At 39.7% G+C, this 17,973-nt stretch overlaps 1 protein-coding gene across 1 annotated transcript; it reads right to left on the bottom strand.

Moving 5' to 3' along the window:
* Positions 1-1,811: 1,811 nt before the first annotated feature.
* On the bottom strand, positions 1,812-6,687 carry GJD2 (gap junction protein delta 2). The gene is made up of 2 exons (XM_054275464.1): positions 6,430-6,687; positions 1,812-5,819 (listed from the first exon to the last, which is right to left on the bottom strand). The coding sequence occupies exons 1-2, from the start codon at positions 6,498-6,500 to the stop codon at positions 4,976-4,978; spliced, it is 915 nt and encodes a 304-aa protein (XP_054131439.1). The 5' UTR covers positions 6,501-6,687; the 3' UTR covers positions 1,812-4,975.
* Positions 6,688-17,973: the final 11,286 nt, after the last annotated feature.

The following is a 17,973-nucleotide window of genomic DNA, read 5'->3' as shown; positions in this document are numbered from 1 at the left end:
ATGCTGTCTTCCATGAAAGAAACAAAAGTCAAGATTTGTGTAATCACTTTAGGGTGTATTAATCATTATCCAGGTACTGGTAACCCTTCTATGTCCTTGTTTGCCACACTATATATGCAAAAAATAGGTGGATTAATACCTTACTTTCACATTCTGTTGAATACAAGAGTAATTCTCACTTTGAGGGGATATCAGAAAGTCATTTTATATGTGGTTCTCCATAACCTAGAGATCAGATTCATCCTGTATTTCAGGCACCACGATGAAAACACTGATAGATTTTTATGTTGTGAAGACAAGCTTTTTAAAAGCTGTTACTTGGAGAGACACCTGCTCAGCTAAACTCCCTAAAGCAATTGGTGCAGCCCATAGCCCCAGAAAGCAGAGGAAAAGGGTGATTGTTGGGGGTTTTTGCATGTTAAATATCCAGTCATGTCATTGGATCTAGTTCAGTTTCTGATTGTCTCTGGATATGGGACTTCTGTATCCATCTCTGCAATTCAATCTGTAACACATAGACATAATACGAAGCATTTCCTAGCCCAATTTTTCTTCATGGAGATGCTATCAGAATTTCATTGAGAGGATGGTGATGTTTAGGATCTGGTATTGGTAGCTGATACTAACTTAGTGTGTTTCCTGAAAGCTTAGAATAACATAGAATTTCTGGAAAGAACATTCCAAAATATCCAGGGATAGGTGTGCAACACAGAAATGCTGTAATCTTTCCTGTTAATCTCATGCAATAAAAATGTTTCACCCAGCTGGGAATTGGCTTGGTCCCGCAGAAAGCAAAATCTTGTCAATAAATTGATGAAGTACCAGACCAGACACTAAGTACTGAAAACATATGCCTGTGTTCTCCTCATATGACCCAATTTTTTAATTCCCATTTCTATACTTGTACACCAAACATAGGCTTCTAACCTTTTTTGCTGAAGGAGCAAGGTGAAACAGTTAAGTTCAAGCAAAATAAAGCCAAAAGAAGGCATGTCCACGATGTCCACCTGATCCAACCTCTTGCTCTGAAAAAAAATGTAATCTTTTAAAAATGCAGGAAAATAATTCTTCCTCACATTTAACATTTCATGTACATCTTCTCCTGCGGTTCTCTACATAGCAGCAGTTTTGTCCTACCCTGTTACGTATAATGCCAGGAAAGCATTGCACCCACTCTGAAGATTCTGACTGTTTCATACTTCTTTAGTGGAAAACAAGGTAAAATCCATCTGACCACTTCTGTGATTCATTAATCTCAGTTTATCTCTCTGTTCTTCAGTTTTCCCTTCAAAAAGATGAAAACCCTTACATTTTTTCAGTCAGAAGTCTCTAAAACTAAACACTTTATGGGGCCAGTGAATTCAACTTCCCTGTGCAAAAATGCTACACATAAAAATGCAGCTAGTTTTCATTATGAAAAAAAATTTCCTCTATTGAAAAATATTTTAATCGACTCTCCTTGTACCTTATACATATCTGGTGACATGATTCATAGCCCCTATGTAAATAGTTTTTGAAATTCACAAAGATGTGGAATGCACAAGATCAAGTCTATATAGAAATGAAATCATGTCATTATTTTATGTGCGATTTAAAATTCCTTGAAACTAATGATTTATTAGATTCTGTTGCAATTTTCCATAGGAGCTTAGTGAATATAGCATTAATGTTTGCATTTATCATGACACATAATGTTGTCCACAAGTGCAAAACAATGTAAACAATGGAGAAAACAAACATTAACTCAATTTTCAATTTTAATGTCTGATCCTTACAGAGATGCCAATGGTGAGACTTATTTATTTCACTGAGGCAGGAGCAAGACCTAAGTAGTCAGTAATGTGCTCTTCAGCTTCATGTTCACTCAGTTCTATTCAGTTAACACACTTTTCCATTGCTGTGACAATTTTAAAGTATTTATTCTGTAAATGAATAGTCAGCTTTCATGCAAACAGTCCATTAGCATTAATCATATGATTCTCATATACATTGACAAAAAAACATGTCTGCTATATTTCTCTTGTCCATGAAAAATGAGTAGTTGGTAAGAAATGAAAAATAACAATTTAAAAGGAAGGTTAGAATAACTGATCTCTTGACACATTTCGTCTCTCATTTGAAATATGAAAAGCCATATTCCAAGTATGGTGGATGATGTTTCTGCTGATCAAAATATAAGTCTTTGCCTACTTTATCACTGATCCTGTTACATAAATCAGCATTTACATTTCCTGATATTCTTCTCTTTGGACAAATCCAAAGAATCCCAACTTACTGGATTACAAATGTGCAACTACATTAAAAAAAAATTAAATTAACTGATTCACTTGCATCGACTAATATAAACAGATACTTTCTATATATTACCTTAGAATTTTAAGGTATTAAAATCTTATCGCTTTCAAGACATGCACCTTCACTAGAGTTTGACTGAAAACTGCTATGCAGCCACTGGAAAAAACTTGCATTAGGGCTTCTGTCTAACAGGAAAATATGCTGAACCTGAAGCAAAGCCCACTGAAGTTGTTTTTACAACTTTAATTTGCACTGGATCAAGCACTTTGCCCACAATCTCTCATTTCTTCAGAATTAAAGGAGTATTTATGACTGCCAAAGAATATTTTCTCATTCAATATCTGTTCAAAATGAGATTTTGAAAACCATCCCGGGACTCTGCAAAATAAAAATCAGACTTGGATTTGTGAGTCAAATAATAATCTTCAGAAGCTTGTCATTTTGCAGATGGAGATTTTAGCTGCCATGTTGTCCTTCTAAAAATAACATGCAGTTTTCCAGTGAGCATGCAGTCAACTAGCAATATCAGTGTGCGTTTTTATCACAAAGAATTTGAGAAATCCATCTTTAGAAGTTTCTATAATCAAATCAGGAACACTTAAATTTATACATAAGGAAAAATATATTTAAAATCTTTAAAAAACATGACACGTCTTTGATGCTTCACAGTGGAAGAAAAAAGACAACGGATGAATGTGATAATGGATAGACTATCTAAGAATTAATCAACATTTTTTAAAGTGACAATGCTGGCAAACGACAAGAATGGAATGTTAAGGTATTTGTTGTAAGCCAAGAGGAAAAGATTTATGTGCATCATCTCCAAGCCAATATATAATAAAATCCATTTTCAGGCTTGACAAAAAATACAATCAAAAGGCCATTTGTGACTCTGAGCCCACGTCTCCGTCTTATGTTATAAAGTACCCCCAGATTTTCCAGCACCATTTTGGCCCTTTTCTTTAAAGGGCAGATACTATTTAGTTAGAAATGCACTTGTATGTTTTTTAGTCCTGATCCAACTCCTACTGTTGCCAGAGAAATATTTTCTGTTGAATCCAGAAGAAATTTTAAAAATGTTAAAAAAAAATCATTAAGTAAACCTTAGTATTCTATTCTATATTAAGATAATTGCTGTTAACAGAGATTCATTTGAGACTGCCCCAGTGGCTTACCAGTAAGTTGATGGGACATGAACAACGTATTTCTTAAACCAGCTGTAAGGCAGAAAAGCTGAGGTTACTATTTGGACTCCCTGATGAAAAGCTGCAATTGTTCCATTTATGGGTAAATGTATTCTGGCTATTCCTAGAGTGACCTTGGCAGCCGACTGTGTTGCCCTTAGTGTCAGCAGAAAGAAGGCTGTTGGTGTCAGTGGGCTTTGGATCAGGCTTTAAAGACAGAGGAAGCTTGCTCAAGGAGGAAAGCAGGCATAAAAAACAGTCCTGATTTCCCAGGTTTTGTCGCTTAGAGTTTAGAATACCAACAAGATATTTTAAACCCTGAAGAATAATTGTTGTAAGTCAATTATTTTAACCCTGTAAGTTTTTTTACAATTGTATACAAGAATAAAGAACAAATTTCTCTGGCTTACAAAAAAAAAAAAGGCAAGTATTTATTTATCAATAGATACTTTAGCTGCTTTTTACATCATTGCAATGACTGAACAAATAGCATAAAATAAACAAAAGAGAGTATAAAATCGATTCACTCCAGCTGGTATCCCAAGACAACCTTTTGACTAAGTACAGAGTTAGATGTTTCAAGTATGGCACTTATATAAATAAGAGCAGAGAAAACATGATATATTCACAGTTAAATGCAATGAACTCTCTTCCTTTGGTATGTGTGTCATCATAGGTGATTGTAGGTAAATGCATAACTCAGCTGGCATGAACCAACTCTATCTTATTCATGCACATATTAGGGAATCAATCAAAAAGTACTGATATATTCTGCAGGTCACAACTAATGCAGGATGTTTAAGGTCTCTGGTGTGTGTGTGTGTGTGTGTGTGTGTGTGTGTGTTTGTGTGTGTGTGTGCGGACAGGCAAAGAAAAAATGGCAAAATTATATTCAGCATTTATTTTTAGCGTGACTAATTGATGCACAAACCATGATAGAAAATAGCTAGTAATACACACCAGGAATAAAGTCTGTGATTTAGACAAACAAAATAAGACATCTGTGAGATACGTGAACGCAGATATCCTGACTGAGCTGTGGTTAGGTTCCTTACAGTGTGCTTATCCTCCTTTTAAAACATGCTTATGCCTGCACATTGCAACAGTGTCCCCCACCCCACCCCATATAGAGTATCCTTGCAGAGTTTTTGATATGAACATTCTACACATTTACAACAATTAGTCGGACAATTCAAACTGTAAACATCCTAATGACGACCAAAAAGCTGCTTCACTGACAGATAAAACCCAATCATTAGAAAGAAAAGTAGGAATAATAGTAGCTGTGCTGTAAGGCTAGGTCAAGCATGGTTTTATAGCTGTTTTTTCAGTCTTTTATATAGCACTGCATTTTGCAGCTAGTTCAGTAAGTGGAGATCCAATACCTTAATGGCTTTCTTGGTGGTTTGATAAAATGCTTGCCTAAGCAATGTACCTTTCTCTAATGGTATCTGGGTCTGTTCCACCTGGCACAGTGTTTCAGTTCTGTCACAGCCTCACACATAAGCTGAGTCACTTGACTGAGTCCTACCGAAGTTAGGCATGCTCATTCTTGGCAGGTCCTTATTTCTGATTTCATATATGGATTTCCTTTTTGCCTGTACTCCTCTCACTGCCATTTTGATCTTTCTCCAGCCCAAGTGGTTCAGTTCTGCCAAATTAAGCACCACACAAATCCCACTGACAGCAAACATGAATACCAAGAATACAGTCTTCTCAGTGGGTCTAGAAACATAGCACTCTACTTCTTTAATGCAAGGGTATCTGTCACATTCGTACATGGAAGGGACATTGAATCCGTACAGAAAATACTGTCCCACTAAGAATCCAATCTCTAGGGCATTTCGAAAGACCACTTGGATGATATAAAATCGAGAAATGCCTTCTTGCCTCCTCATCTTTGATTTTGTAGTTCTGATAGCAGGATTGGGGATTTCCTTCACTTCTAAGCAGTCTGGTTCTGCCTCTTTGGTGGAGTTCTCAGTGTTTTGCAGCACCCCATTGACAATCGTGTTCTTGATTTTCTTACTGTCCTCACGCTTCATTGAATCCTGGTCCCTTTCCAAGGTAAGGAAGACAGTGGAGTACCTCCGTTCCCTTTGTTTAGCAGACTGGTGAACGGAGTACGTTATGAAGCACAGGCTGGGAGTGCACACCATGATGATCTGGAACACCCAGTACCTTATGTGAGAAATGGGGAAAGCCTGGTCATAACAAGCCTGGTTGCAGCCTGGCTGCAGCGTGTTACAGACAAACATCGTTTGCTCGTCATCGTACACCGTCTCCCCTACAATGGCCACAATGAGAATTCTGAAGATCACCACCACGGTCAGCAGGATCCTGCAACAGAGAAGCCCGTCAGTGCGCGCCGCGGCCGCGCGGCCGGGAGCTGTCCAGTGCTGACCGGGCCCCGGCCCCGGCCCGGGCACCGGCACGGGAGCCGCGAGCGGGCCCCGGCCCCGCGATCCGGCCGCGGTTCGGCGCGGGGGGCGCGCAGGCTGCGCGGCATCGCCTCGGCGCGGCCGTGTGCCACAGACCCGCGGTCAGAGCCGGCCCCCGCCCGGCCCCTCCGGCCGAAGGGCGGCCACACGGGCCCCCGGGAGCACGGCCGGGAAAGGAGCGGGGCTGCGCCGGCAGCGGGACCCCGATGGTAGTGGGGTCTCCCCGACGATCGCCCGATGCCCCGTGGCTCCTCGGGGACAAGGACGGAGGCGCTTGCGGTGTTCCCGCGCCTCCGCGCACCGTGCCGCATACCAGCCTCCCCAGCGCACTCACACACACACACACACACACACAGAGCACAAACACTCACACACACACACTCACACACAGAGCACACGCGAGCTCCAGGCACACCCCGAAAGAGCCCGGCCGAAGGGCACCGCGCACCCGGGGCTCGGACAGGAGGGGATCCCCCCCGTGCTCCCCGGAGCTCTCCCGCGACCCTTACCTCCCTATCATAGTAGAATGCTGCTGCACGGCAGCTTCCAGTAGCCTCTCTAGAATAGTCCATTCCCCCATCGCTGTTCATCCGGAGACAAAGACTTTGGCAAGCGTAGGGGATCTCTTCACTTCTGCCTTTTTCACCCCTCCTATTTTTTTTTTTTTTTCGGGGGAGGGAAAACAAACCGAAGAGCAGCCCGTGTCTACTGCCCGCAGTCCGGTGGCGGGAGGGCGGCTGGAGGCTGCAGCCCTGCCGAAGGTTCCCGGCTCGGCTCGGCTCGGCTCTGCGGGGCTCGGCGGCCGCCACCGGCCCGGCCCGCTCGGCTCGTGGCGCGGCGCGGCGGGCGGACCGGCGGCGTGGAGGGAGGAAGGTTGGCTTTAATGTCTTGCTGCCTCTAATCTGCCTTTAAGTAGTCTCCGCTTGCGTCACTGACAGGTTGGTGGAGAGCAGCCAAAAGCAGCGCTCGGATTTTCTCGTTTTTATTATTCCGGTGAATACAAACAAATAAATGCAATAAAAATAAATGAAATAAATAAACGGAGGAGGAGGAGGAGGGAGGGAGGGCGGAGGAAGGGCTGCCCCGGCAGGCACGAGGCTCTCTGTGCAGCCTCCTTGCCCGAGCGCCCCGGCAGGGCGCCCGCTGCCCCTCCGCCCCCGCCCGCCGGCACAGCCCGTTCCGCCCGGAGCGCAGCCCCGCCAGCACCGGGACCCGCAGCCCCGCCAGTACCGGCCCCGCTGCCCCGCCAGCACCGGCCCCGCTGCCCCGCCAGCACCGGGACCCAGAGCCCCGCCAGCACCGGCCCCGCTGCCCCGCCAGCACCGGGACCCAGAGCCCCGCCAGCACCGGCCCCGCTGCCCCGCCAGCACCGGGACCCGCAGCCCCGCCAGCACCGGGACCTGCAGCCCCGCTGCAAGCCCCAACGCTGCTCCAGGGCGGAAGCGCTACACGGCGGCCCCTCCAGCCACGGGCCCCTGGCCGGGGGTCCCTGGGGTTGCTGGGCTTCGCCTCACTCCTGGAGATAAAAACAGCGGTGGAATACAGCAGTGACCTTACTTGTTAGAACTGCTAAGCTCTGGAAGATATTTGACTTCAAATTGCATCTTTATTCTCCCCTGATTACAGTTATAAGAGTCACTGCAGGGAAATGAAGCTCATTTATACCCATTTCAGAGAATTCTGAGACTAAGATTGTATTTATGCTAGGAAAGACACCAAATCTTCATGCAAAGCATCTCTAAACAGTACAAGAAAAGAATATCTTGAATAAATCCCTGCATTATAATCAGTCTGCACATTTTGTTCTCATAAACTGTGTTTAAAATATTTTTTATCTTACAGATACCCTTACAGACTGTACCTGAGACATCACCAAACATTTGCACACAAAACATTGGTACCAATTGGAATTGACTTCTCCAGTGAAGCAGTGTAAAATATATTCTTGTATTCTGTATATTTACAAAATAATCAAGTAAACCTTCACACCTGCTCAACTAATCTCATTAAAGAACAACGTAAGAAAAATTCATATCGGTCTTACCATAATATTCCTACATTGAACTCAGTAAAATCAAATTCTTTTTAAAGCAGAACTGCATAGGTAGTAATAAATAATGTAGTCCTTTTTTTTTTCCAGCTCATGAACCAATTTCATGTTATATTAAAGATGTTAAGTGTTTTCTGAATAAATGGGACTATGCTTCATCTGTGCAAGAAGAAGCATCTGTATGCTTTAGACTCCCCAAGGTTTGTTGTCTTTTCATTAGGACTATGCAGATGGTCTCTGCTTCACATGATACTGGGTCAGTTGACTGATTGAATTAGGAAAGTATCAAACAAGAGAGGATTGGTGAATACACAGAAATTGAGAGATTTTTATTCTCTCCCAGTCAAGAGTCTTTGGATTTTTGTATATTGTTTCTAAAAATTGCTTCTGCAACACCAAAGCTAAAAAGAAGAGGTTGGAGTTTGGTTTGGTTGGTTTTAAGAGGACTGTGTTATCTATCCAGCTACCCTGACAACTGAGTGTCTCATATAGACCAAAATGTCTGTTTGCAAATGGATCTGAAAAAGAGAAATCAAAGCAGTAAGGGAAGCAGTAAGGCATGTGTAGAAGGAGAGAGGGCAGGGAATATGCTAAGAAGCTAATGATGATAATCCTATTTAGCATACCAAACAGCGGGGAAGCCCATGATGGAAGCTACTGAAGAGAGGAGAGAAGATTTTGGTTCATAGACAAACAACAGAATTTCTACAAAGGAATGCTGTTCCCTGATACTGGGATAGAAAACTCTTTTATCTGAGCTTTTAGGACCCTTAAATGAAAAGGAATTATTCTGATCATATCAAAAACTGGTCTATTAATTAACAGTTAATAGTGTGCTGTTGTAGTGTGATAGCCCAGTTATGAAGACAAGGAGGGGAAATATCATAAATGAATGCTGAAAACATATAAACATTGTTATTCAATTGCTTTTGATTTAAAAATAGTTTAAAATCAAATTCTTTCAGATCTTCTTTTACGGGAATACCTGATATCTCTTTTTTCCACGGTAACCTCATATGCCACCCTGCAACCACATTCACACGTAGGGTACTTGGCCTTCCTCTTGAGAAAATTTACGGGACTTCAGACCTTGATGAGTTTTGAAAAAAAAATTCAGTGAGAAGGCCAACATTCATTTTACATGGCTAAAAATATCAAAGGAAGTTTCTCTACCTCAAATTTACATATATGATTTCTGAGGCTTTGAATTTCTGTCCTTTATCTGAGGCCTGACTTGTTGTCAAAATAGAAGTAATAAGAATCAACATGATGTTCTCTGAATGTTTTACACAACAGTGAAAAGTGTATGAAGAATGCAATTAACTGCATTTCCATTATCCTTTATGTGAGACAGCAACCTCTGGACAAATTCTCTAAATCAAAAAGTGCTCCGACTATGTACAGTCATGACTGTAAGTTGTAAACATAAGAAGATTTTCAGCTTCTAAAGGTTCATCTTAGTTTTTACACCATTCCCCTGAATACTTCAACTAATGGCAAAGCCAGGATTTGCAGAGCAGCAGGCTGCCAAAGAGGCTGTGGATGTATATTGCACAGTGTACACACTCAGATTGGAAACCCATGCCTACATTTCATTCAAAAGCATTCAGGATTATCAAAACTTTATGTCTCCTGGTACTGTTTCCTAATAAAGGAGCAATAACAGTTTGCAACAGGGCTAAGCTTGTCTTGGTCAATATTTTTATCTGTTGCATAGAAAGGAAACAAAATCAACTTGCTATTCCACACATAGGCTTTTGGGTGGTAGGGTGTATTTTTGTTCCTCTTGGTTTGCATTCAAAGAGAGTAAGTATTCCTGATCCATCCAAATTCAGCATAAACTCTGTCATTCCTAACAGGATCTCAAACAAGCTTTGCAAATGGAAATTCAGGCCGCATGTGTTCAAAGACACCAGTGCCGTGATATTAATTTCTGATGAAGTAATGTAGACTAAGTTGATCTTGGATTAGGTCTGGAGAATGAGACCGAATGTGTCCTCAGTTTGAAGCCAAACTGAGGTTAATCTGTCTGTAAGAAGCTGTAGGCCAGATTCTCTCTAAGAAATCCAGCCCTTTTGCCCTGATCTGGTTTTGTAAAGGGTCTGGAGAGCAATCAAGTCTTGCAGGATGCACATTCCTCAAGGGTGGAGCAGAACAAACTGAGAGCAGAACTGACACATTTGCCTTGTCTGTCAGACCCCCTGCAACCTGGACATGGAGAACACGACAGGGCCAGGATGAGGCAGCCACATGGCCAGTGCTGTGTAATACAGTGTGCTAAACAGCATTATTCCCCTGCTTCCCTGCTTTCTCTGCTGAGGTTTAGCAATGTGAAAACACAATACAGATCTTACATGAGCCTTCCACACTCACTGCCTCCTTCTATAGTTACACATTCATCCTAAATTTACACCAAATATTTTATCTTAAAATGAATCAATTATTAGTACTGTGCCAACAATCTCCCTCAATGCAATTTTTTGCAGCTGCTTGCAGTGGATCCATCATCATAGCATATGAATATATGTCATATTTATATTCTAAAATTGCAAAGCAAATGACTGTATTTCATTGTTACATTGGAAACCACTATTTCCACCATTTGTAGCAAACTTGAAGTAAATTACTTAAATAAATTAAAATTAAATTAAATAAATATAGGCTATTAATAAAGAAAATAATGGAGTTTTCTTTTCACAGTTTTTGTGAAAAAATTACATTGCCCTATAGCTGTATAAGGTATAATGTGACTGCATTTGCTAACTAGCGTCACAAAAGAGATCTTTCAGCATTACTGTCATAAAGCTTTAGAACATTCTTTGGAAGACTCCACAATAAATGTTTCACTTCTGATAGTACTTGGTGTAGTCCATGAAATCTAAGTCATTAGCTACTAAACTAAAAATGTCTTTTTAAGACCTCTCATAGCCATCTGCTATGCTCTGTTTTCATTTGGTGCCATGTGTGTATTAATGAAATGATTGCATCAGATTAAATCTTTTATTCATAAAATCATCTAGGTCATCTGCTTCTACCTACATTTTCTCTCTCATTAAAATAAGCATTTGTGTGTACATTCCCTCCCCACTGTATGAGTACAACTCTAGCTACAGCTAACTGCTAAATGTAGATCTTAATAAGAAATCCCTCTCCATGTCTTTTTCTCAAATGAAATTCCCTCAAAGGATAACTCTAGTATATCACAGCAGAGAAAGTGTATTTTTTTCCCACGGTTTTGAAAGCAATGACTTCCCAAAAGGTAAAAGATTTGGATGTGCTAACGACTTCAGTCCTTGACAAGAGAAAGCAACATTGCAAGAATATTCATTTTGCTGCCAGGAAATGGGTAGCACACTCTTCCCATCAGTCAGCAGTGTTTGTGTCAAAGCTGCCAATTGCAGGGTGGGCTCCTGTGGTCCTTGTTGTGAGCAGGGAATAGAGCCTGCATTTGTATGCTTCATGCTTGACAGTAGCTGTGTCAGGTGCACAGAATTCAGGGTTTCCTGTAATGCACAAACAAACAAAACACCCTGATAACTTAATAATCAAATTAAGACTCTATTATGAATCAGAGGTCTATATCTACAAATGAAGATTGCAATAAATGGAAAGCTATTCAAGAAAACAAAGAATGTAATCAGTGAAGAAAGAATAAATCTATGAATAGTCATTAACTTTGAAAGTGAAGGTTCATAAGTCATGTTGAAGCTCCATAACTATTCTTGCAAGGGGATAAGGGGGCTATCATAAGAAACATTCACAATGGGGGCAGGTACTAAGTAAATATTCCACAATCTTTTGAACTAAGGGGATTTAAAATATCAAAATAGAACTGCTTTAATGAAAAAAAGTTAAGTATCATGCTTTCTAGTTACAGAATATTTAATTTGCTGACAGAAAAAAAAATCAACTAAGTTTTATGGGGCTCTTGTAAGCTGTCCACAGGGACCTTTCTATGCACAAATTAACAGCTCAAATCAATTTCCTAGGAAATAACTTGGACCTATATAGTGAGTGACACTTGCATTTACTTCTGGCATATTTACAGCTCCTAATGCAGCAGCATTTGCACTTCTTGCAAACTCAGATTTATTTGCAGGTAGGATGCAGCCAGGAGAAGGAAAATGTCTTTGAAACAAATGCTTATTACTTGACAGGCTCTGCAAAGAAATACAGAAGCAAAATATTCTACTGACCAGATCATCTGCTGCCAATCTGTTGAGTTTCCTTTCTGACTCTCACCAATCTCAAAAAAGCACTCACATTGTGCTAAAGCATCCAAACATCCATTAATGCAATGTCATGGATTATGGTGATTTAAGTGTAAATTTGTAAGCCAATCTTATGTGAGTTTTTGTTTCAGTTTTCTTTTTAAGTTTTCATACACATTAATGAAAGAGCCTTTCAAAAATACCTTGGACAGAAAAGAGTATGAAGTATTCCTCTATAAACAGATTTAGTACATATTTTAAGGATGAAAAAGGTATCTACATACTAATATAATAATTAATTCAATATGGGAGTGAAAATTTTTCACTGTAGAGCAAATGATTTTATTCCTAGAGTCTATCCTTTCAAAGATACGTACTACAAAATAAATGTAATTTTACTTTTAATTTTTCAGCCTAATATAACTGATTAGGGCATTGTGGCAAAATACCAGCCAATTATACCAGCAGGCCAGAGCCAATCCACAATATTGTTAGACTCAGTTTGGCAAACATTATTTTTCTCTTTTCCATCAAAAAGAGTGACAAATTTTCATCAGAAGAAACATAATTATATTTAATTTTAATAATACCTTTAAAAATTTATATTATATCATAATATCTTCATTCTGTGGTAGTAAATTTTCATTGTACTAATAGCAATTCCCACTGGCTTTAGATGAGCCAGAATTTTAAAAACCTTGAAGATATTTGTACCAGAACATTTTAAAAATTTTTATGGCAGAATATGAATTATGAGAAAGTTATTGAATGCTTCAGAATTTCCAGAACAACAGAAAATCCAGTAATAACAAAAGAGACCTCTCTACTGGAACTCCTGGCAGCATTTTGATGCTTTTCCTATTCCATACCAAAAAAAAAAAAAAAAAAAAGAAGAAAATAAAGGTTGAGAAATCATGCTTCAGTATTTCAGCATGAATGCATTACATCAAGCACTTTTTTCCAGACCTACTGCTTATCCCTGCCCTGTCTACATTTGCCTTCAACCAAATGCTGAATCTCTGCACTCCCAGCTGCTTTCAGTTCGATGACGTGATTTACCAAGGAGTTCTTTCCCTTTGTTTTGATCACTACACCACCATATGTCTTCGGCATTCCTGGTGCCCCCACTCTTGTCCTCTCCCTCCCCATCTCACCAGTCGCAGAAGGAAATTCACATTACATTAGAGCTTCCCTTCAGAAGCCAGGCTGAAACAATCCCTTGAAATAACTAGGGCATTCGAGTGATTGACTTGAAAGTAAACTATGTCAGTGAATGGGAGTGAGAAGCAGGAGCTCAGTGAGAAATGCAGATGGTTTTTAATCCTTCTGTCATTCAAAGATTTTACAGTTGTAACAAAAATTTGTGAAATATATTTGGTATTAATTCCATTCCAGACACATAAGGTATAAATACATATTCAAGGGTGCACGAATGTATGTATTTATGCATGTATGTCCTGGCTGGGGAGTTCTGTGTGGTGAGACAGAAACTGTTGGTGGATCAAGTTGGCAAGGTGGATCAAGTCAGGTTGCAGAGCTGAAAGCCATCCAGCTGGGCCTGGAAAAGCAAGTGCTATGTAGATGGAGAAAAGCAAGTACTATGGAATTCCTGAAAGAATTGAGCTGGACAATGGGACTCATTTTCAAAATAACCTCATAGACACCTTTGCCAGAGAGCACGGTACTAACTGGGGGTGTCATATTGTCTATCATGCACTGGCCTCTGGAAAAATTGAGTGATACAATGGCATGCTAAAAACCACATTGAAAGTAGTGGGTGGTGGAACTTCCAAACACTGAGATTTACATTTTAGTGAAAATTGGGTAACACCTGATTAGTTAACAGTGCAGGCTGCACCTCTCGAGCTGGCCCTGCTCAGTCAGAACTTGCTTACCACAGAAGGGGATAAAGTCCCCCATATGAGGAATGTCTTAGAGAAGAGTGCCTGGACTAAACAGAGGCAAACCCATCGATAGGAATTGTCCAGGAATCCTCCTCTCTATGAGATTACTGAAGTGAGTTAAATTGGTTCTGTGGGGAAAATATATTTCAATTTCACAAGATTTTAGACTTTGTTCCAGGTAAGATCCTAGATAAAAGCTATTGAATTTTGGCTTTCAATGACGTTAGTACATACGGACCAAGAATATATAGTCATGGATTTGAGGAAAGAATCTTACATACTTTGTGGAAGTCATTAAATTTTTTAAAATTATTTTCAAATTAATGTGAGTTTGTAAATATTCAGTAGTATCAGTTTTTTAGTCTAGAATCTTTAATCTACTATATAGAGCTAAGCACTTTTACTGGAAATTACCCATTTATAGAGCCAGAACGTTTTCTCAGATCCATTCCAATCATGCACATCTGAAATTTCACAGGTGGTGATTAAAACTGGCATTTTTGTGACTTCCACAACTGTTACTAACAAACAGCATCTGCTCAGTGCTGTGCAACATGCTTTGTTTTCATAACACCATTTGTTAATCTTTCCTAAAGAAAAAGATTTCCAGGATGAGTATTTAATTAAATTTTGTAATGTTTCCATTTCAAAATGGAGCAAAATCAAATTCAGAATATCAATTTCTCTTATGTCACAGAAATTGAATGCTTACATATAGATTTTGCGAAATATTTCGTGTTCTAAAAAATTCCAGTCATAACTATATTTTTCAGAATCTATTAGAAATGGTGTGCTTTCAACTATAATGCAGGAATCTGTGACACAACAAAAGAAAAAGATAAATTCAGTCATTCATGAAATATTGTAGGACAGCTGCAAATGTGTGTGATTTATTTATGTTTTTAAGAAAAAGACAAGTCAGCATTATGTGTAATGACACTATAGATTGGAAGTTACAGTTTATTTTTCTAGATGGCAGTGAAACTCACATAATTTCTTGCATAGGTTAGAGTTGCTCAAGGGCTGCACTGATTTGTGTACATCCTATGCAAATCTGTCCTCATTTGAATCAAGCATTTACTTGGCATTTTAGATTTAGAAATTCTGCTCTGCCGTGTTTGCAACCTCTTTCACACTTTGCCTGCAAGAACCTGAGGATTGTTTTCCTCTGACCAACTTAACCAAGCTATCACTGATTTATAGGGGGAAAAAAAAGAAAAAGAAAATTTGTCGTTATGCCTTGCTTCATGATTTCACTAACCTAAAGTTGTGTCTGTTCTACAAGTAGGAAAGAGCATGGAGAGATGTATCTTCCATTGCTCTATCCACACCTTTACCACATTCCCAGGAGCTGGGCCCTGGGGCAGGCAGTCTGCCTCACCCTGCCAGCAGCACCAAGCATCTCTTTGAGTCATCCCTGGACACGTTTCCCACTTGTGCTTGCCCTGCTCCACACCCTGCTGGGGATCAAGGGCAGCTGAAGGGCTGCATTACTGACCCTGCATTACACACCTCTTGTGAGGCTAAAACCCTAAACCAGAGCCTGAACCTGAGTCTTTAAAATATTTATCAGTTGAACTTCAAGGGATGCAACAGAGTGTGAATGTCATATTTACATGCAAATGGATAAATATTTTATATTGTAAACATTTTTACCAACTATTGATTTTTTTACCAGTTACTAAGATGTATTGCCAATAATACATCAGTTTTACCTATGTTTTCTGGGGTTTTTTCAGGTTTTCAGGCACCTCTTACACCTGTAAGAATGTAAACACACTATGTGTTTGTATGTCTGTACCTGCCAAAACACAAGAAAATAAATCTCTTTTCTTCAATAACCCTCTACATAATATCTCCATTTCACACACAAATTTCCCAAGACAGAGTCACTCAGACTGTACTCAAGTCCATAAGGAGGTCATACCTCCTAACACGGGACAGTAACTCTCCCTTTCCCCTTCCTGATTTTCTATACAGAGGCTGGATGAAACACATTCTTTCTTGTGGAAGCTTCTGAGAATGAATCTGTGAAGGACTTGCTGCATCCCAGAGACTTCCCTTTGCCTAAAACAAAAGAGGGTTTACAGTGAATCAAAAAGCCAGAAGGACTAGGGCCCTCAAGCTTTTGATTTAATTAAGATTTTTCAATGCTTAAAAGAGATGAAAATGACACACAGCTTTCAGATGGGAGTTTCAAGATGCCATGGTGAGACATAGCTCCCCACTGCTTTCTCAAAACAGACCCTCTCCTGATCTTAAAAAAACTAGAAATCAGTTGATTTCCAGCCCTGGTTTCACTGTGTAAGTATATCCATCCTACAGTTTTAGCGGACAAAAACCAGGCAAGGTAATTCAAGTTATTTCTCATAAGCACTAATAGGCTTCATCTCTTTAAAATGCATTTTAATCAGCAATATGTCAAAAAAAAGCATGGATAAATTATTGTTCTGCTTTGTTTCATTAGTGTTTTTTTATACACTTCATAATTTTAACTATTTCCTTGGCTTGAGGGATCAGTATTGGGACAGAAATTGTATTACAAAGGGAAAAGGCTCACAGGAATGCTAGAGCAATGGGGAAGAGAAAAAAATGTCAGCCAGTTCCACAGGGTTTTAATAAATATTTGTGAAGCATATTTAGTTTCATTACACCAACTAGTTATCAAAGTCCAAAGCTGTGCTACCTGAAATGTCAGTGCAAACTGTACCTCAGGCTTGAAGGCACAATGCACAGCAAAAATAAACGTGTGAAATCCAAATATGACTGCCACAAAAACAAACAAAACATGAGAGAAAACATGAGCTCAAAGATAGATCAATTAATCCAAAGAACACCAACTAGACAGGTGGATGAGTCACACACACAGTGTAGGCACAGCTTCTGCTGAATGGAAAATACAGCTTAACACCACATGTTTCACTCTGAAAGACAATGAGGCCAACAGGATAAACTAAATTGGGTGGCAAGCCTCCCACCTGCACCATGACTGCAGAAGCATTCTCAAACAGGGAGCTGGGGCTGAGTTTCCCCTTTTGAAAGGTCATTCTTCTTAGGATCAGCCTTTCTCAATAATGTGATTTACTTCAGTTTTTAAGATTGGGGTGGGGGCGGGAGCAACTATAATGTAAAGACATTGATTTTGACATCGTAAATAAGATGGTCTGCTTTCTTTTCACTGGGAGGATTGTTCAGAGAAATATATCAAGTGTATATATCAAAAGAATTAGATTAAAAATATTTAATTGTTCTTTTCCCAGCAGCAGGGGAAAACAGTCTTCCAGAACTAGAAAATGCCAACATACTTGCTTCACAAGGCATGATGATTGTCCTGCAGAGACCTATCACAGCTGCCTTTGAAACAAATCAAACATGCTGCTATAATGGCTGTAATTATCTTGTTAAAATATTTTTATTTTTCATTAAGTGAATGTGTAGATAAGAAAATCAGATCACAACGCACGCAGACAGAAAAGGCAAAGTTAAAGAAGTGCATAACCCAAATTCTAAGTGGACTTCTGTGACTGGGTATTATTGACTTCTTACTTAAGAGAGCACAAAAGTGTTTCTTATTTATGATATTTATTATGACAATCATTTTCTCAGAAGTCAGAGAGTATATTCAGAGGTATGCATCAGGTTGCACTAGAATCTAGATTGAATCACAGAGTGTGAAATCCACACAAAATGCCCTTTCACAGACACAAAAATCCACTTGATTCTTTTTAGCTACTATATTCAGTGGTTTATTGAAAGCATGCACTGGAGATTTACATCATAGGAAGGAATAAAAATGTTTTGGAAGATATCCATACTCTCACCTACTTTAGACAGCCCTACTAGTATCATCAGCTTCAAAACAAGAGCAGTGTTTAGATTTATCTGACC

Source organism: Melozone crissalis, unplaced genomic scaffold (assembly GCF_028551555.1).
Source record: "Melozone crissalis strain CALT ecotype California unplaced genomic scaffold, PUWL_Pcris_2 ptg000018l_1, whole genome shotgun sequence".
In the NCBI taxonomy this organism is placed as follows: domain Eukaryota; kingdom Metazoa; phylum Chordata; class Aves; order Passeriformes; family Passerellidae; genus Melozone; species Melozone crissalis.
Note: the sequence above shows the minus strand (reverse complement) of the source record. Positions and strands in the feature narration are given on the sequence as shown.